Source organism: Panthera uncia, assembly GCF_023721935.1.
Source record: "Panthera uncia isolate 11264 chromosome A1 unlocalized genomic scaffold, Puncia_PCG_1.0 HiC_scaffold_17, whole genome shotgun sequence".
NCBI lineage: Eukaryota > Metazoa > Chordata > Mammalia > Carnivora > Felidae > Panthera > Panthera uncia.
The window spans coordinates 72,573,854-72,594,534 of NW_026057577.1; the positions used below are offsets into that span (position 1 = coordinate 72,573,854).

The 20,681-nt window shown below is 39.5% G+C and overlaps 1 protein-coding gene across 1 annotated transcript in view; it reads left to right on the plus strand.

Annotated features, from left to right (window-relative positions):
* Nucleotides 1-1,659: 1,659 nt before the first annotated feature.
* Nucleotides 1,660-20,681, plus strand: part of RHOBTB3 (Rho related BTB domain containing 3) — a 53,504-nt gene continuing 34,482 nt past the window's right edge. Inside the window, exons 1-5 of the mRNA XM_049647603.1 lie at nucleotides 1,660-1,929; nucleotides 2,110-2,335; nucleotides 6,972-7,158; nucleotides 15,813-15,967; nucleotides 19,244-19,355. Coding sequence (XP_049503560.1) covers nucleotides 1,928-1,929; nucleotides 2,110-2,335; nucleotides 6,972-7,158; nucleotides 15,813-15,967; nucleotides 19,244-19,355 — 682 coding nt within the window. The 5' untranslated portion in view covers nucleotides 1,660-1,927. The remainder of the gene's footprint in view (nucleotides 1,930-2,109; nucleotides 2,336-6,971; nucleotides 7,159-15,812; nucleotides 15,968-19,243; nucleotides 19,356-20,681) is intronic.

The following is a 20,681-nucleotide window of genomic DNA, read 5'->3' on the forward strand; positions in this document are numbered from 1 at the left end:
TAGTGCAAGGGAAACTAGATTTAAAAAAAAAAAAAAAATCAGTGATAGGGCGCCTGGGTGGCTCAGTCGGCTAAGCGTTTTGACTTCGGCTCAGGTCATGATCTTATGGTTCATGGGTTTGGCCCCTCATCAGGCTCTGTGCTGACAGCTCAGAGCCCGAGCCTGCTTCATATTCTGTCTTCCTCTCTCTGCCCCTCCCCTGCTCACACTCTGCTTCCCTCTTTCTCTCTCTGTCTCTCTCTCTCTCAAAAATGAATAAACATTAAAAAAAATTGTAAAAATAAAAATCAGTGACTACATGAATAATGCCTCTTGCTATACCCTATGAGCATGAGAAACTATATTATACTGCTTCCAACTGAGCAACAAGGGCCCATAATCAAAAGCTGTTCACATTCCAAAGGCCTCTTATCCTAGTCTTTTCACTCCCCTACTCAGTACCTCAGTCCCTCCTCAGTACCTCATACCCTCAAAATAGCTCTCTTGAGAAAAGATATTTTAAAGTAGGGCAAAATGAATAAATAAGGAAAGGGAGAAATAACTCTTTCAACACAGAGCACTTGTGAGAATTTTCATGTTTATGGAGAAGCTGAGTCCCACAGTAACCTCTGGCCCTTCTTGGTATTAGTGGACTCGGGTGTTCATTTGCATTGGGATAGTTCGAGGCCCTTCAGAGGCAGTCATAACCTTTACTTCAGTGAGTTATCATGAAGGAATCTGAAGTATCCTTGCATTATTAGCATGATCGTTATTTTTTCAGTTGGTCTAAGGAGTTATTAAATAGGTAGCCTTAATGTGTACTGGAAAATCTCCAAGTAAACTAGCATTTAGCTTATCCGTATGTTAAACACCTCACACGTAACTTCTTAACATTATCACAATAAGAACCCCAGCACTCAAAAAAAAGAAAAGCTGCAGTTTTTGGTAAACTATGCCAAATATAGCTTGAAATAGTAAATAATCCCTCAAAAGCGATATTAGCAAATTAATTGCTGTGTGAACAAAGAACTCTTTCTGCCCCAGCATGAATGTTGCCTTTATTTTTTTCTCCCAAGTATGATTTTAGAAAACAGCTGTAGTGCATGTTGACAAATGACAAAGCGGGAGACGTGGTAAAACACTTTCGGTCAAGGCCAAAAGGGGAAAAAAATTGGGCTGCTGGAGCGGCCAGCAGGCTTGAATGCCTAGCTTCCCCAGCCTCCCTTTTCCCCAGCCTTTAGGGAGCGGGTGCCTCACCGCCCCACCCCCCTTTCCCTGGCTCTGGTTACAGCCTTTCGAGTTGAACAAACTTGCTGCAGGCGGATTGGCGATCAGGAGCTCTCCGGCTTGGGCGTTGTATTTATTAATTTATATTCCGCGGGGCCCTTGCGCGGGCCGCTCCTTTGTATCCGGCAGCCGCTGACTGGGCCCGGGGCCCCGGCGGGGAGCGCGCCCCCCGCGTCCGCTCGATCCCCAAGGCCAGCACGTGCTGCACCCGCCCGCCCGGCCCGCCGAGGGGGCGGAGGCCCCGGCTTTTCTCCTAACTCACTCTCGGCCAGAAGGAGGAGCCGCGGCAGCAGAAGGCGACAGCTGCCCGGCCCGGGGAGCGCGGCAGAGAGGGGGCTGCAGCTCCCGGGCGCCGGGCCACTCTTGGCGGCGGCGGCGGCCGGGGAGGCGGGGAGCGGCGGGCCGCTCGGGATGTTCCCGGGCACTTCCTGACTGGCTGGCAGCGCGCACACGGCCCGACTCGCACGTCTCCGGCCCCCTGGTCGCTCGCTCCCTTGCTCGCGCGGGCCCGCTCTGCGTCGGCCGCACCGCGGTGGAGGCGCGCGAAGGAGACGCGGCCGGGGATGAGCTGATTGCGGGTGAATACGCCGCCGCCTGGCCCCGAGAGGCCGCGAGGAGCCGCTTTTCTCCGAGTCGCCGCCCTGCCCTTGGATTTGAGATCATGTACGTACGCGTCGCGGTCCTGCCATTGTCTCTACCCCAACGCGTGTCGTGCGCCCCAGCGCGAGGGGCTTTCGCTCATCCTCGCCGCGCGCTGCCCCCCGCACTTCCTGTTCTGATTAAAGAGATCCTCGCGCTGACCACGCGCCTCTTCTCCCCCCTCACCCCCTCCCTGTCGTGTAGGTCCATTCACATCGTGGCGCTCGGGAACGAGGGGGACGCGTTTCACCAGGACAATCGGCCGTCGGGGCTCATCCGCACTTACCTGGGGAGAAGCCCTCTGGTCTCGGGGGACGAAAGCAGCTTGTTGCTGAACGCCACCAGTACGGTCGCACGTCCCGTGTTCACCGAGTATCAGGCCAGCGCGTTTGGGAATGTCAAGCTGGTGGTCCACGACTGCCCCGTCTGGGTAAGGGGGCGGCCGCTGCTCAGTGCCGAGGCTGACGGAGCTTTTCTTTCATCTGTTTTCCTCCTCCCCCTTTTTCCCTTTTCACGGATGTGGACCGTCCGGGTCACCTGGGTAGAGTTTTAAAACATTTTTGGGAAAAGCTTCGTTTTCCTTTGTTTCACTGGGCGGGGGGCAGCCTGGTCAGAGAACACTCTTAGAAGGCAAAAAGCCCCAGTGGGAACTTGGAGCGCTTACTCCTACAATTCACGACTGTAGGTTGTCCCTTGGTAGCTGGCAGTTGAATGTGACAACCCCAAGGGACGGGGTCACCAAGTGTCACCCGCAGAGAGCAATGTTTTTTCATGCCTACCCTGTTGGTGATAGTGTAATATTAGTGTTCTAAAAATAAAGTCCTCTGAAAGCTCAACACAAGCAAAAATAAATTTCATTGGGGCAGTTCAGAAATAGGACCCCTGGAAAGGAGAGGAAGAGACAGGGACTGAGAATTAATTTTAAACCACTCATTTGCAACACTATCCACTTTTGAAAATTTTAATTCATGTTTTTAATTTTAATAATGCAGATACTCTTGATATATTAGCCATTTATTTTCAGTGACTCATAAATCGAAAATAATAATACTGCTTGGAATTTTCAAAAAGCTTTAAAATTTGCAATAATTAGAAGAAATTGTAATAAAGTCGATAAAATTCAGTCTGATTCTTGAGTACTTGATAAAGGAGAAAGGTATCTACTCTGTGACACATAAATATTTTTAGTACACAATAATGTAATACTGAGGTATGCAATAATAGTAATAATTTTAATGTTTTCATTTAATCTTATTTGGAAATTTCTTATTCTTTACTGGTATTGGAGTTATAATATTATAACTAAAGCTCAAGATTGTATTTTATAACAGAAGAAAGCTGAATGTCTGAAAAAGAAGATACAAATTCTCATTATGTGAGGCTGTATGTTTAAATAGCAATTTTAAAAAGCTAGATCAGGTGCTATGGGGAACTGATACACCTTTCTAAAGGAATGTATGGAATGTACATAAAAAAATGTCTTATGCAAATTATGGCAAGAAAGGATCACTATAGCCCAAACAAATTTTCAGTTAAAGGATATTTACATTAATGGGCTAAAATAAATGCAAAACAGTTTTTTTCCATTACTGGGTGGTATTGAATTCCCATTTATGACAGTGATGATGCTAGTCATAAGAAGCATTGATCAGGAACTTGCTGGAGTCTATGCAAGCAAATGAAACACTTTTTTTTTCCTTCACTTTGGCCATTTCATTGTGAAAGATAGTACAGTCTAAAAACTTACTAGTTTTACTACAGTCAGTGGAACAGATGTTGAGTGAGTAGAGTAAATAAATGTAGGGAAAATAAAATAAGCTGAATTTGGATGTTAGGTTTTACATTTCCTGTTTTTTCTTTGAGCTGTTAGCTCTTTCCTGTTTATGTTGATAATTTAGCAAAAAACAGTACTTGTGATCATGTGTTGTAGTAAGTGAATGGATTAGAATAAGCGTCTGTAGTCTAGATTTTTGCCATATACTGATTGTTGCGTTTTATTGTGCTAATCTTAACCTTTTGTTTGTTTAGACTCTGGTCCTGTTTAAGGCATTGAGTTGGTAACCAGGTACACTTTGGGGGTTATAATGATCTTCAAACATGAGGGAATATATTTATAGAGTTTCTCTTCCAAGGTGCTTTTCTTTTTTTGGTGGTAAGTAAAAGTCCATCAGAGATATTCAGGTGGATTGTATTTATCAGCTTATACTTGACATGTACTGAAACATAATATTCAATATAACAGAGCAGATAGAGCACAGGTTTTGACAGCAGAAGGACCTGCTTTCAGATCCCCACATTGCTACTTAGAGATTTTCCTTGGTTAAGTCAGCGATCCTCTCTTAGCCTCATTTTTCCTATGTATACAATGAAAATAATCCCTGCCTCCTAGAGCTGTGCTGCAGAGTAAATGAGGGAGCACGTGTAAAGTTCTTAGTGTAGAAGCTGACGTGTAGTAGGCACTCAGTAGGTGGTAGCTCCTATAATGTGTTTATTATGACTTCAATATAGCCATGTGTCACACTAAGCAGAAGTTTTCCTATACATCATTCAAGATTCACACAAATGTAGTGAATTTGCCACCACACTGAGGCAGTGGTATTAGTACTTAGTACTAAGTGCAAAGTACAAAACAGTACTTTGCAGCCCCATAGTCAAGTAGAATACAGTTGTTGTTTTGCTGCAAAAATTTAGATTATTTAAAAAAAATGATTTCCATTCTCCCAATGTGGCTCCAAGCTTTGCATTGCATAACCTCCTAGAGGAAATCCTGGAAGTGATTTACAAGGGGTGGGAGAATTTGATTTCCTTCATATTTCTAGAAACCAGGGGAGCATTTTCTCTTTGACACAGTTTGACTAGGAATGTGGTGTTATTTCCTTGGAATTGGAATGAGACAGTTTGTACTTCTCTTGTTTTTTCTGTAGATCCATGGCCTTACTCTGGATCCTTGCGGTATATATATTTGGCACTTTTAAATTAATGCATTTCATATTCATTTTATGTAGTTCGTTATTTAGGATGTCTCTCTCAAACCCATCCTCTTTTTTGTGTGTGTGCGGTTACGTTATTTTATTTCTAGATCTTTTCCTGTTTACCAGAAATATTCCACAAAAAGCAATGAGGTAACACATGCACACTTTTCTTGTGCAGGATTTGAAACTGATGTTTTAAAAATACAATTATTTACAGTGTTTATATCCTCAATACATCCGTGGTAATAATGCCAAAACCCATTTTCTCCTGACATTTCCCTCTCAATGTTTCCTTTTTTTCCTAGTACACCTCTCCAGTAACTCTGGAATTTTAAACTATTTGGAATGCAAAGAGCAGTTACTTTTGATTTGTTCTGTCAGAGTTAAATAGCTGTTTCATTTGGTCCACCTATTTCTAGTTGTTTGTTTGTTTTTTTAATCCCATTCATCTGACTTTGTTCTCTTTCTTTGTTGTACTTATATACCCTGTTATGCTTGTTTACTTTGAACTTGGATACTATAGCAGATACATTTGGAACTGAATGGGTTTGTGGTTTGGGATTTGGAAAAGAGCATGAGTGTGGAACTCTGCTGGGAAGCCTTCACATTTTCTTGATCTGTGTCCCAATTCCCTTCTCCCCGCCTCTTCCACCCTCCTCCAAGTTTAAGACTTTGCCTTTGCTGTTTGTGTCCCCATAGTTTGTCTACTTTTCTTTGTTGGTTTTTTTAATCTTCCTTTTTCAGTGCTCCCACTTTCAATAAATTCATGTCCAAACATTTCAAAAAATCCATGTCCAAACATTTTGCAGTTCTCATTACTCTGAGTGTACTCATAGGAAGTAGGTGGGTTGGGGTGGGTGCAGGGAATTGGGGGAGGCCTTGCTGGGGATGGTGGAGGTCCTGGTGAGAAGCAGCTCTCTCTTCTAAAGGGCATTGCTGTGTAACACTTCTCCAGAATTTTCCACCGTAGGATGAAAGCTCTGTCACATGGATCTTGACTGATTGATTTCAGCATTATTACCCTATTTGGGGCTCATATTTTAAAGTGCAAACTTTCATAGCCCAACAGTTTTTGGATCTGTTAGCCACATCTAACTATTTTCTTAATCTAGCCATATTATATCCTGGAAATACATACTAAAGGCCACAGGAAAGGACAAATAATGATTAATAGTTCACTAGAATATGAGGAAAAAAGCTACTAATGCATACTTAGCTGTGGTATTAAGATATATAAACATATTTTTCTTATGCTACTATTCACATAAAACCTTTGAAAAATACTTTTGAAGTATCAAAGCTTTTAAGGAGTAGTGTTCATAATAAATTACTTTTGGCCCTGATTCTATATAGTGGTAATTATTAACTGTAGTCCAAAAGTAAAAATTTCAAGATTGAAAGGTTTATCCTGAATTTTTAATTTCTATAAGCTAAAAACAGGAATTGAAAATCTATTCTTTACCATGTTGACACTTTATAATACATAGTATCTTTTTATAAGTCATACGTCCCTATATACACACATACATTATATATATATACTGTACCGTCCAAAGGATGGATTAAGTTGAAAGGTATGTATAAATTTTGAAAATATGTATAAAATACATGGAACTCCACAGAATTCACAATGCATTGCCATTTAAAACACTTGAACACTCCTGCAGTGTCTAATTGGGTCACAGAAAATCCTCTGAAGCTTCTTTACTCATACTGATGCGCTGGCATCTACTGCCATAGTGTTAACATTTTCAAATTTATTAGGTGATAAAAGTATGGCATAATTTTAAAACAAAGTGCTTATTTTTAAGTGCACATATTGAAAGAAATTGCGTATTTCATCACACAGACAGTGATTCCCTAGATCTGTCTCAGAGTACAACAACTACACTGCTGAATAGGCTAAATGAATACATAAAAATTGAAGAGTTGGTAGGCTTTAAACATTTTTAATTTTAGATAGTTACTTATTTAAAAATAAATTCTTTTTATGAATTACAAAAATTATAGCAAAAAATTTAATGTGTTACATTTTATTTCATGATTCATTTGAAGACAAGTAGACTAAAAAGTGCTCTTTGCATTTTGGTTTAGGACATTTTTGACAGTGATTGGTATACCTCTAGAAATCTAATTGGGAGTGCTGACATCATTGTGATCAAATACAACGTAAATGACAAGTTTTCATTCCACGAAGTAAAGGATAATTATATTCCAGTGATTAAAAGGGCATTAAATTCAGTTCCAGTAATCATTGCTGCTGTTGGCACCAGACAAAATGGTAAGTATTTAATTTTTTTTATGATGAGAATGCAGGTACCATGTTAATTTTAAATAGTGCTAAGTTTATTCATGATTGATATGGGGCTTTTTTTTGGAATAAAATCACTGCATTCAAATGCCAGCTGTTAATCTCTTCATCACATGGTATGATAGTGAGACATCAAAGTAAAGTGTCACGGACTACTGCTGTGATTCTGATGGGTACAGATTTGTCTTCTAAATTGTTCTACAGTAGTGAAGGAAGTCAGTACTTGTGTTCTTTTGATTCGGGAAAGGTATGAGGCTGGCGCTGAGCCCTGGAAGATTCTTCCTGACATTCTGAAGGTCTATCCAGTGGGAAGGATAGATTGTCCGCAGAAGGAATTGGGCTTAGGTGCAGGGTTTTTAGGTAGCTAGTAAGGAGCAAACTGAATACACTGGCAACACCGCCTGAGGGAGAGGAAGCGTTGACTCCAAGGCTGCTGGATTCTTTTGGTTCAGCCAGTGCCAGCATTCGCTGCTATGCATATCATTGTCAGATCTCCTAGGGCCAACTTGGAATTCACTTTGATTTGGTGGTATTTTGTTAGTTCCATCTTAGTGGTATTTCCTCAGTGAGGCTGGCTTTAAAATTTTATTCATTGATTATTTTTCCTTTTCATTAAGGTATAGCAAAGTAAGGGATGTAAAGTTCCCTAATCCCAGAGTGCAATTTAATGCCTTCCTACATGTACATATATGTATGCAGCCGCCTCACAGGTCAAGATTGAGAACATTTGCCTCACTTTGGAGGGCTCTTTTATGCCTCCTCCTAGTTAATAGCACCCCTCCCTGGAGATAACTGCTATTCTGACTTCTAACAGTATAGATTAGTTCTACTTATTCTAGAACTTCATACAAAAGGAATTATTCCGTATGTAGTACCTTGTGTCTAATTTCAGTTAGCTTAATATTCTGGGCATATATCCATGTTGCACTTAACTATATTTTGTTATTTTGGTGTATATTTTCAGTTGTGTGAATGTGCTGTGATTTATTTATTCACTCTCCTTTTAATGATGCTTAAGTTTCCTAGGAGTAGGATTTGGGGTCATAGTGGTAGGGTAGGTGTATATTTAGCATTAGAAGACACAAATAAAGTAGGCTTGACCCTTCCTTGACCTCACATCCCCTCTACTTCCCTAAGTTTCTTTTTATTGCAGGCCTCGATTCTTGAAAGAGTCATCCACACTTCCTGAGTCCACTTCCTGACTTCCCATTTATTCTTCAGTCCACTACAGTCTGACTTTGACTTTCGCAATTATACTGCGTTTGTTCTCACCCATGGTTACCAGTTAAATGCTTATTGACAAATTTGACATCCATTTACATTTACCCTTTAATTTGATTTATATTTTAATAACAATTCATCCTTTGAAGTTATTCAAACACATCTCTCCCTTCAATTAAAAAAGCTATTCTTTGTTTCTTGGTTGTTTTAATTCTCTGTCTTCTTAGTGGTCAACACCACCCCCCACCCCCGTACACATATTGAACCAACACAGCACTAGTTGTTTCCCAGGGTTTCATCCTTTGGCTTCACTTCTTGCTGTTTACTCTGACCTTGAATTTGTTAATCTGGTGCTTTACCTTTCCCTGTATAGACACTGATGAATACCCAGTCTGTTTCTCTGGCTCTAGTTTCTCTCCTGGCCAGTATCTCCACAGAATCTTCCTCTTTCTGCTGAATTCCCTGCCTTGGTGAATGATGTCAAACCCATTCATTCACCCAAACTAGAATCATCCAACCCAGCTTTCCTCCCATTTCCCATATCCAGTTGACTAAGAAGCCCTTTTGGTTTTACATTTCAAATAAACCTCAAACTCCATGCATTCTCTTTTTCTTCATTGGATTTCAGATCTTAATCATGTAATTATCTGTCATAGTGGCCTTCTATTTGGTCTCAAGGGGTAGTTCCTGATTTTGTAGGACCTGAAACTTAAACAATTTTAGAGGTCCTTGTTGGGAAAAAAAACTACAACATTACAGATACACACATGCACACTCATGAAATTTAGAATGAGAAAAGGAAGCATGATGAGTTGCAAATCTAAAAAGCTGTCAAATACCACAGACATTTAAAAAACATTTCTACTATTTAACAGCTTGACATTTCTTTAATTTTCCTTATGTTTTTTGGCTGTGCAGTCTTTGATCACTTTTTCCTAAGGTAACTGCTTTTGTTATTTTCTATGTACAGAAGAATATGAGAATTAGTTTTTCTTCCAGCGTATTTCTTTGCTCTTCGCATCTTGTTGGTGCTGGGCATTATAGTTTGTGTTGTGTTCCTCTTTCAGCTTGGCATCTTTGTCTTCAAGACACCAAAAAAGTCTGCACATTGGGTGACAGAAGCATTCCGGAAGGCTATTCGTGTACCAAGACAGTTCTCAAACATTTAACTGTACAAGGAAGTGACTACAAACCACAGATAATATCCCACTAAACCTAAATTTCAAGTCCCATTAGCAGGATCCCCAAAATGCCTGTCATACTTCAGAGCTGCCTGATGGAAGGTGAAGGGAGTTGGAATGGAAAAGAGACAGTGGTCTTAACCAAGCATAGTTAGAATATCTTATTTTGCAAATTTCGCAAAAGCAAATGATGATGTTAACCATCTATTGCTTAGGTTTCTCCCAGGGCTTTGGAAGGGACCCACAAGATAAGGGTTCATCGGCTTTATGGTAAATTGGCCTCTGGTCCTTCTGTTCTTGCCTTGCTTCTTCCTGAAATAAATCCTCTCAGAATAATCATCCTAGAATACAAGTCAGATCATGATAGTCATTGCTTTAATGTTCCTTAGAAACTCTCTTCTTTTTTTCCTTTTATTTGCAAAATTTCAAACCTGAGAAAATTGACCAGAATAGAACAGTGAATCCCAGAGATTACAAATACACACATGCACACACATCCTCTCTCTTTCTCTTTCATTTGGGAGTAAATTATAAAATTATGGGATTTCTTCAATCCTAATTAATTCAGCATGTGTTATGTAAGACAGTGCCATTCTTCTATCAACCATAATGCAACCATCATTCAAGAAATGTGACATACTATTATCTATTGTATTATTATTTTAAATACAATCCATATTCACATTTTCCCAGTTGTTCCAAAGCTGTTTTTTTTTTTTTTTTTTAATCCAGAATGTCATTAAGGACTACTCATTGCATTTAATTGTTATGTCTGTCTAGTCTTTTTAAATCCAGAACAATTCCCCATCCTTTTTTTTTTTATCTTTCATAACATTGACATTTTTAAAGAATCTGAGCCCATTATTTTGCATAATTCCTTCAGTTGTGATCATTGTGATTGCAAAATAGTGATTTTCTGTCATTCCTCCTACACTTATTAGTTGGTATTCTTCTCTAAATAGAGCTTTCCCTTCTCCCTGCTCCCACATTTTTTAGAATCATTATGATTCATGGCTTTGTTTTTTAAATTACATATTTTATAATCTTTTCTTCTTATTCTTTCTGTTGTTTGTATTACCCCAAATTTGCATGAAGGAAGGCTTTTCAAGCTAGTTCTGATTAATGTTTGAGTCCTTCCTTATTTTCTGACATAAGATGTTCCAGGCTCACCTTATTCTGTCTGCTCCAGCCCTGGAAATCAGTCATTTCTTCAGGGAGCCCGGGTTCCATATGGTGAGCAATGATATTTAGAAACCAAGATCTGGACTTTAGGGGTGCTCATAACTTTAAGTGTCATTGCTTCAAGACCCTTTCATTGGACAGAACCATGTATTTCTTTTAATCATGGGTTCCTATTGATTCCATTATTTTCTTCCAGTATTTGTATCTCACTTCAATAATTTTCTCTTGTAAAGTCTTACCTAAAATGCAAGATCGTTCATGATATAGCTCCTGACTGCTTCTTTAGCCTTGTAGAGTGTAATCTTTTGTGTCTTATGTACCTGTTGCACAGAACTACTTGATGAACTTAAGGTCTTTCTTTAGATCTGGGAAAGTCTCAACTTCATGATTTCTTCAGATATCACCTTCCCTACATTTTCTTTACTCTGTCCTTTTTGTTCTCTTATTAGACTGATGATGAGACTTCTGGATCTCTCCTCTGTTACTTTTATCTTTCTTTTGTATTTCCTAACCCTTTATTTCTCTGTGTTGTATTATGGGAGAATTCTTTGGTCTTTTTTCCTACCTCACAAATTACTTCTGCTGGGTCTCTCCTGCTCTTTTACATTATTACTTTTTTTTTTTTTTATTTCAACAGTTTCTCACATCCAAGATCTCTAATTGGTTGATTTCTTTTTCATGTGTTAAGAATGTAAATACTTTAAGAAGAAAACCTCTCTCAATTAATTATACTTACTTTAAGATTTTGTTTTGATTGCTTTATTAAGTCTTGTTTTGGGGGGGGGCATTCTAAGTCCTTTCATCTGATGAGATTTTATTTCATGGTATGGATGCTTTTTAAACTTTGGATAGTTTTGTTTTTTTTTTAAGTTTATTTATTGACTTTGAGAGTGGGCCGATATGTGTGTGCACACACCTGAGCAGGGGAGGGGCAGAGGGAGAGGGAGAGAGAATCACAAGCAGTCTCCATACTCAGCATGGAGTCCGACTTGGGGCTTGATCCCATGACTCTGGGATGATGGCCTGAGCGAAAATCAAGAGTCGGGTGCTCAACCACCTGAGCAACCCAAGCGCCCCTGGATAATTCTTAATTTGCCTCATTTTGCAGTTTAGATTCTCTGTTGGATTAACGCCTTTCTCCTCCTCTGTCCAGTTGCTCTCTGGGGTCAGGGTAGGAGTGAGAGCTCATATGACATCTGCAAGCCTAGCTGCTTCCACTGAGGTCTCCAGCTAATCTCCACTCAGTTGCCCTTGGGCCTCCTTGTTGTGCCCCCATCAGTGAGCACTGAGTACTCTTAATGTTCTCCAGTGCAAGACTTCCCACCTGTCCCCTGAGCCTCAGCTTCCCTCTTTGGTCGTATGCTATCTGCCTTCAGCCTTTCAGGTGCTCCCAGTTTCTGGGCTGATGAGATTCTCTCCTCTTAATTTTTGAATGTGGCTGTATATGCACATCTCCCTTCATCCTTCCCCAACCCCTCCCTTTGTTCCTTCCCTCCTTTTTCGCTCCCTCCCCCTCTCCTCTCCCTCCCCTTTATTTAATTATTTCTGTGATTTCTCTGGGAGAGGAAATTGCAATGTGAGCTTAGCTTTCCATTTTGAAACTGGAAGCTAACATGTTGTGTTTTTTTCCTCACATCCAGACCTTGCATATGCTCCCCACCCCTGACTGGAGTGCCCTTCTGCACAATTCCTCTTATCTGTATGGCAAATTCATCCTTGTCTAGTAAACCAGTGCCTCCTTTGTGAAGCCTTCCACAATCCCTCAGGCAGAGTTAATTTCCTCTCTTATGTTCCCATGGTGATTTTGTACACCTTTATTTTAGTATTTATTATATTTATTATATTATAATTCTGTGCAGTCCTGTCTCTGTTGGCCCAGTTGACTCTGAGCTTTTGTCTGTGTATCTTTATATTTCTTGTTTGATATATGTTAGGTGTTCAGTAAACATTTGTTCAATTAGTGAATGAGTGGTCTTAAGATGAAATTAATTTCACATAGACATGTGATTGCAAAGTAATTAATTACCAAGCTAAATCTGATATTCAACCCAAGGACTTGTATTGCTTCCCTCCCTGAGTCCCTTGCAATACAAGTAGCTGTGTTGGGTGTTCTGGTAATTCCTCTCTTGAGTTCTTTTCAGAAATAGGTCAGCAAAAACAATCAGTCTTACTATTTTCCTTTGTTACACATGTTTTGACAAGCTTGACTATCTATGTATGTCTTCATCACATTTGGCTTTGAAAAAATTTTTGGCTTTTTACTAAATATTGAATCTATCTCTGAAAGAGAGTTTTTTTTTTTCTGAACATGCCTCAGGGTATTCATAGCCTTGAGCTCCCCCAAATGGGCATCCTGTCTTCTTTTCATTTTGAAGTTCTGATAGCGCTGAGTACATCGCTAAGCTAGAGTTCTTAAAAGTTCTTTCTAAAGCTTTCAGGCACTGGCAACATTGTAAGAATCACCCTTCAGATTCTGAAAGCTGCTGCTTTGAAAGAGCCGCAGTTCATTTGAATTCCAGAGTTACTTTGTGTTTGCTTTAAAAAATAGACATTTCTGATAACACCTTAAAAGATTATCATGTAAGAGAAGTAAAAAAGACTACAGTGTTAATGAGAAGTCTAACACTGATTCACAGAGTCCCTGTGACCCTGAGGTAGGCTCACAGAGTGATCTGAAGAATATACCACAATTTAAAATTATTTGGGTCCTCTGATTGTTCTTAATGAAATGCTTAATATAGGTTTATTTATTCCATAAATGTTTTACTGGCTTTCCTCCTATATCCAACACATAACGATGAGACATTTTTTTCCTTCCGGGTGAATATGAACAAAAAGGTGTTCTGTGACACACGGAGATTGTGAAGATTAGATGTGAAGAGGGGTTTTCTAGGCATGTGTGTCAGTAAGGGTAATGCCTACACACAGCTGAAAACCTTTCTCAGCTGGGTTAAACCTGAAATTAGTTGTATTTTCCTTCAAATCAAGATTACTTGTTAAAAATTTTTTACATTACATTCACTTAATTTTCCACTTGAAGCACTTGGCTTTATTTTTGTTCAGAAATACAGTTTAATAAGATGGTCTGCCTACTCACCCCATTCCATCAGCATAAGGAGAGCTTTGTAGACATAAGAAGGCTTCTGTCTTCAGAAAATCAAAGGCACTGTTTATCAATCTTTGTAAAGAATGTGAAATATCATTGTGTTATTTTTCAAGATAGGCTACATTCTGTATAAAAACTTTATGTGCTCCAGAACTAAAATGATCTTTTACTAAAAGTAAAAGCAAAAATTCAGAAATCACGGCTTAATTTTGAGAACCCACACTTAACTTTTAAATCACTGTATCTTTACTCAGTAATTCTTCACTCAGACTAAATTTTTATCCTATCTTTTGTTTCACTTTACTTACCAGATAGAGCAAGTAACAGTTGTATCATTGTTTTCCATTTCTGACACACCAGGAGACTTGTCCAGGGCACTCATCTTCCCTGACCCTCACTTTCCTCCTCTGCAGAAGGAGGATGCAAATTCCTGGTCTCTGAGCTCTAAAATTCTTTCAGTGAAGCTGAAATTATTACATAGTTACGTACATAGCAGGCACATGCACTAAACCTCCGTAGAGTATATACTCCATATGTATATACACATGCTCTATCTATATGCAGGTGCTTGGTAAGGACTTCGCTGTGTATGCTGTGGTAAGTTGCCCAAATGCCCTTTGAGGGCCACCATCCTTCCTCCCTCAGGTACTGAACTGCTGGCTGCTGATTCACAGCTGAATCTCCTCCTAGGGACTGGGAATTACCTTGTGCTGGTAGAAGCTGCCTACCCAAGGTTCTGCCTCACCCATGGCAGCCCTCATCTAATTACTCATTATCTTATTTGATACAGGGACACAAAGGCCCATCTCTCTTTCCCCCAACTAAGGAACCATTCATTCTAAAGGGCCATCTGAGCTCCAGACTTCCCAGTAGGATCGGCTGAGATCTTTGTTGTAGCTATATTGCAGTTCAAATTTTTTCTCTGCCCAGCCCTATTTCCCTCACCCCTGAAACCGTTTGCTCCCAAGAGCACCTCCCTCCCCAATAAACCTCCTGCACACCAGTCTCCATCTCAGAGTCTGATTCTCTAGGGAAGCTAATCTATAACAAAATGCATTTCTAGAAATGGATTTATCCCCCTTTGACTTGGCTGTCTTTTATACAGTGACATATCTGATGTGTCATGAAACAAAACAAAGCTAGCTGATGAATTCACAGATGAACATACATTTGTAGCTTTACTAAGAAGTATTCTTATAGATGCTTGATCTACCACCTTCCCAGTCATAGATCTGTACATGGTACAACCATGACTCTTGGGATAGTTCACATTTTTAATAAAAACGTTTTTATTCTTTTAGTTTATGATTTTTTGATCTTGAAGAGAAAGATAAGTGATTGTGGTCTTTGCAGTTGAATACTTTAGAGTCTAATAATTAAGATGTTTGGATTAATAAGAATGTACTTTATGTGAAATCTCCAAAGAGAGTGGCAGTTTTGTAGCCTTGAAGATTCAGATCTAGTCAACTTGGTAAATATATTTCAAGTTTATCACCAAAGGAAGAAAAAAAAAAAAAAAAGAAAGAAAGAAAGAAAGAAAAGAACAAAGACCCAACCCATGGCAATTAAATTGTTAAATTTGTACTGATACTCAGGATGTCAGGATTGTATAAAAGGAAACATGTCCTCCATTACTAGCTGATTGGCTTAATTACTATAGTAGCCTTGGTAATGTATATTCACTTATTTTTAAATTCTTTTCTAAAATATGGTTTCTTCTTCTTTCACTTAAAGCTTGTTTACTTTGGGGAGCTTTATATTAACATTGATGCTTTTTATTCAGAATCTAGTGGATAGATGGTGGGTGTACTAACTGTCCCTGAACTGTGGTTCTCGTATGAGCTCTTACTTTGTTGTTTAATGTTTAGATTGTCTATGTATATTTTTTCCTATTTAATTTCAAAGCTCTTTGTTACTTGTATTTATTTTCTCAGAAGAATTACCGTGTACATGCCCACTGTGTACCTCAGACAGAGGGAGCTGTGTCAGTACAACCGAAGGGATCCAACTTGCTAAAGAACTAGGAGCCACCTATCTTGAACTACACAGCCTTGATGACTTCTACATAGGAAAGTATTTTGGAGGAGTGGTAAGTGGTAATCCCTGTTATGTAAATTAAGGTCCTTTGTCAAGTTGGCTGGGAAGGTATTTTCTAGAACCTCAGTTAGAACTTTAGTTTTAAAAACATGATTGGTTTTAACTTCGAGAAATAAAATGAGAGTAGAAGAAAAGTTTTTGTCAGAGTCAAATTACAATTTTATTTTTCTCTCCAAGTTAAACATTTTCTATCATCTAATAAAATATTTTGGAATTTTCCACTTGGTGACAGTTTATTGGTTTTTGTTGTATATATCAAAAGCATGTTTACTCACACAAGCCTGTTATGTCAATTTTATTAGTAATCTTCACACAGTTCAGTGAGCCTCATAACCTGATCATTGGGCCCTGAAAGGTTTTTATTTCTATCTACTATTTGAAAAAAATGATTTTTCTTCCTCTGTGTGTGCTTCGGCAATATTTCATATACTCCTAAGTGATGCAGCTCAAAAATATCCATAGAAACTACTTCTACAAATAGCTTGTTGTTGGATATGTGAGAAGGTGGGATTTGTTTGCTCTGTTGCAATGGCATTTGTTGGGTCTTGCAGGCATTTGGAGGCCCTTCTTAGCCCACAGAATCTACCCTACAATATTAGGACGGCATGGTGCTTGGAGAATACTGTGGAGTCATGCCATTTAAAACTGCCTTTGAAACTATCCCCAACAGGTGACTCCTTTCAGCAGACAAATTTGGTAAACACGGATAAGAGGTTTAAACCAGTGTAAACCCTTCATTGAGCAGAAGCACTTTAGACTTCTCTGTTAGTTCCCCAGCTCTTCATCAAGTACTCTTTCCAGTATGCCAGATTATTCATTATGTAGATTTGTGTCCAAATGTTGAGGTCTCCCCAGATGACTGTAGAAATTTCATTTGTTGTGAAGTTACTAAACTCCAAATAACAACCAATGTTAAACTTGGAACCAAATATAAATGGTCCTAATTTCTATCATGTGTAAGTGGCTATTTTTAACTCAGTAATGTAGAGAAACAACAATATAGCTACATTAAGGAAGATATACTCATAATATTGATATTATCAATGACTGTGAGAAACTTTTTAAATTTATTTATGGTGACAAATAAAAAGTAGAAAGGGTTAGAAAGATAGACAGGACTCAAATCTAATATTGTAGTGGATTAAAAAAAGTCTTAGTCTAAGAATCTTGTATATCCCTGAAATACCTAGGAAACTGGGGGAAAATGATAGTTCGGTTTCTTTTGTTGGAGAGGGGGGGCCTGATTCTCTTGGGGTATGTAGGTCTCCTTGTGTTCTGCCCCACTTCCTGAACCTGAAATTCTCATGGTCACACTTCCCACCTGCCACCTCCCATGTTCTCTGCTCTCTTTCTCTTCCTCCTCCTTGTTTGTCTTTGTTCCTAACACCTAGTGTTGCAATTAGGGTTGGAGGCATGATAAGGATTGAAGAAGTGGTCAAGGTTGGGAGAAAAGACATGACAGTTTCTTTTTTCCCTAAGACTTATTGAGGATATGGAAATAAGATCAGAGTGACCCTTTTCAGATTCTTGAATAGTGAAGTATGGCTGCGATCTTGAGTGTAAGAAATAGTGGCATTTGCAGGAATATAGATGGAGATGATAATGTCAGAGTGAAATCTTGTGTCTGAAAAAATACTTTCAAACAGAGAGGGAAGCAAACCATAAGAGACTCTTAAATACAGAGAACAAACTGAGGGTTGATGGGGGGGGCAGGAAGGAGGGATAAGTGGGTGATGGGCATTGAGGAGGGCACTTGTTGGGATGAGCACTGTGTGTTGTATGTAAGTGATGAATGACGGGAATCTACCTCCAAAACCAAGAGCACACTGTATACACTATATGTTAGCTAACTTGATAATAAATTATATTAAAAAAAAAAAAAAAAAAAGAAAAACTCTTGTGTTTGAGAGTCGAAGATGAAAACCTGGGAAGAAGAGTACATGCCCTTGAGCTTTAGGGAGCCCCATCTGACCCTCCTCCAGTTGCACCCCATCCCTGCTCCCACATATGGCACGTGATGATGGAGCCAAGCGCATTTGCCCACCTGCAGCTAGTAGCCCCTTCTAGACCTGCACATCCAATATGGTAGCCACTAGCCACATGTGGCTATTTATATTTAAATTAATTAAAGAAAATTCAGTTCCTCAGGTGTACTGTCCACATTTCAGGTCCTCAGTAGCTACATGTGGCTAGTGGCTACTGTGTCGAATAGCACAGATATTACAGAGCATTTCCATCAACACAGAGCAGAAGGTTCTGTTATACAGTGTTGTGACCATGTTCCAAAACCGAGGACCCCAGAATTCTCTTAGCAGTGCACTCAGTCTGTTTCCAAGGCCTGTGCAGGCCTTTTTCCTGGGTCCATCATCCTGAAGGTGGACTGCATTGCTAGTGTGTATGTCCTTAGTTCTGACAGGTGGCCGAAGGGTGACTGCTTTTGAGGAATGGAGGAGGGGAGGCAGACGTTGGGTGTGTAGGCATGGATGTCTACTTGTATACGTAAAGCTCCTTGAGGTGTGGGATGGAGCAGAGGGTGAGAAGAAAGGACAGCCTCCAGGCCCAGGAGTTACAGGACAGTTCCTTGTGCTACGTGAAGCTCTGAGTCGTCTGAGAATTTAAATCTAAACCTGGCCTTCTCGGCTTTTATGATGATACCTCTGTCAAAGTAGGATAGAATGTTTTCTACGTAATAGTTCTTTATTTATGATGTTTAAATATTTGTGTATGTGGTACATGGATCTCTGTTTGTATTTTTGCCCCAAGTCTCACAGCGTCAAGGCATAGGCCTGGAGCTGTGCGTGTGTATGTGCTTAGGATTTGTGATTTCCCATATAAAGGATGTATTTCAAAGTAATTTATTCAAGAAAAGAATAGAACATATGAAAACATCCCCAGTTGATGTGAGCATCTGTGACGTAGAGCCAGATCTGCCCTGCTTTGAATGTCTCTACTATTAACTGCTGCGGTTGCCCACGAGACAGTTATTGACAGTCCCACAGTTGTACTGCTGGGCTTTCTTGATTATTCAAGAGAATGAACAGTTCCTTCTTGAATGGATAGTTTATTTATGCTTAGACAAGGCACAGTCTGTTCTACTTGATACATTTTTTGTCTTTAAATAAAAAACTTGTTTACAAGTGTTTGCTAAAGCGTACTTGTAGATGGTACCAGCATTTGAACATTTGGCAAATGTGATTTGGGGTACAAATAATCATGTCAGATACATAATTTTGTTGACGCTTTACTTAAAATTTGATTCATGTTTTAGTTGGAGTATTTTATGATTCAAGCCTTAAATCAGAAGACAAGTGAAAAAATGAAGAAAAGGAAAATGAGCAACTCGTTTCATGGAGTTAGACCACCTCAGCTTGAACAACCAGGTGCATTTACTAACCAATGTCTGCACATTCGATTGATATTTATTATCGATCACTTCACAAGTCTTAGAGCAATTGTTGCCAAATTTGAGTATGTTGATGACTCACCTGGTATTCTTATTCAGTAAACCTGGGATGGGGCCTGGAATCTGCTTTTAAAATAAGTTTCCAGGTGATTCTGAAACAGGTGGCACTTGGACCACATTTTGAGGAATAGTCTTAAACTTGAATCTGTAGATTCTTTAAAAAATAGTGTATGTGGTGAAGAGCTGTTCTAGATTAAAATCTAAGAGGGGCGCCTGGGTGGCTCAGTTGGTTAACTGTCTGACTTCAGCTCAGGTCATGATCTCTCAGTTTGTGGGTTCGAACCCCACGTTGGGCTCTGCGCTGACATCTCAGAGCCTGGAGCCTGCTTCAGATTCCGTGTCTCTCTGTCTCTCTCTGTCCTTCCACCACTTGTGCTCTATCAAAAGTAAATAAATGAACATTAAAATTTTAAAAAAATCTAAGAGAAATAACAACCAAATGCAGTGTGTGAACCTTGATTGGATACTAGTTCAATAGAAACCTCTAAAAGACTCTTAGGACAGTTGGGTAAAATTTTAATATGGACTAGAAATTAGATGACATGATGGAATTATTGTTAATTTTCATATGTATGGTAATGGTTCTGTGATTAATGGAAGAATGTCCTTATTTTTTGGAAATGAATATGAGAGTATTTAGAGCTGGAGTATCCTGATGATCACGACTTACTCTTAAGTGGTTCAGCAATAGGAATGTGTAAGTGTGTGCCTATCTAGAGATAAGGCAAACATGACAAAAATTTTTTCCCCTTAAGTTTATTTATTTGAGAGAGAGCGCAAGCAGGAAAGGGGTAGAGAAAGGAGAGAGAATCCCAAGCAGACTCCATGCTACCAGCTCAGAGCCTGATGCGGGGCTTGGACTCACAAAACTGTGAGATCATGACCTGAATCAAAACCAAGAGTCAGAAGCTTAACTGACTGAGCCACCCAGGCACCCCAAACATGACAAAATATCAATAATTGCAGATTCCAAGTGAAGGACATGTGTGTGCTTATGTATCATTCTTTCAACTTTTTTGAATGTCTGAAAGTGTTAATAACACAAGGTTAGAGGAAAATACAGTTAAAATTAAATAAATACAATTTTTATCAAAATTAAATTTTATTAAAATGTTTGCCTATTGTTTTTAATGTTTATTTATTTATTTTGAGAGAGAGAGAGAGATCACGGGCATGAGAGTGTGCATGAGCACCAAGCAGGGGCGGGGGGGGGGGGGGGGGGGGGGGGGAGGGGGGGGGGGGG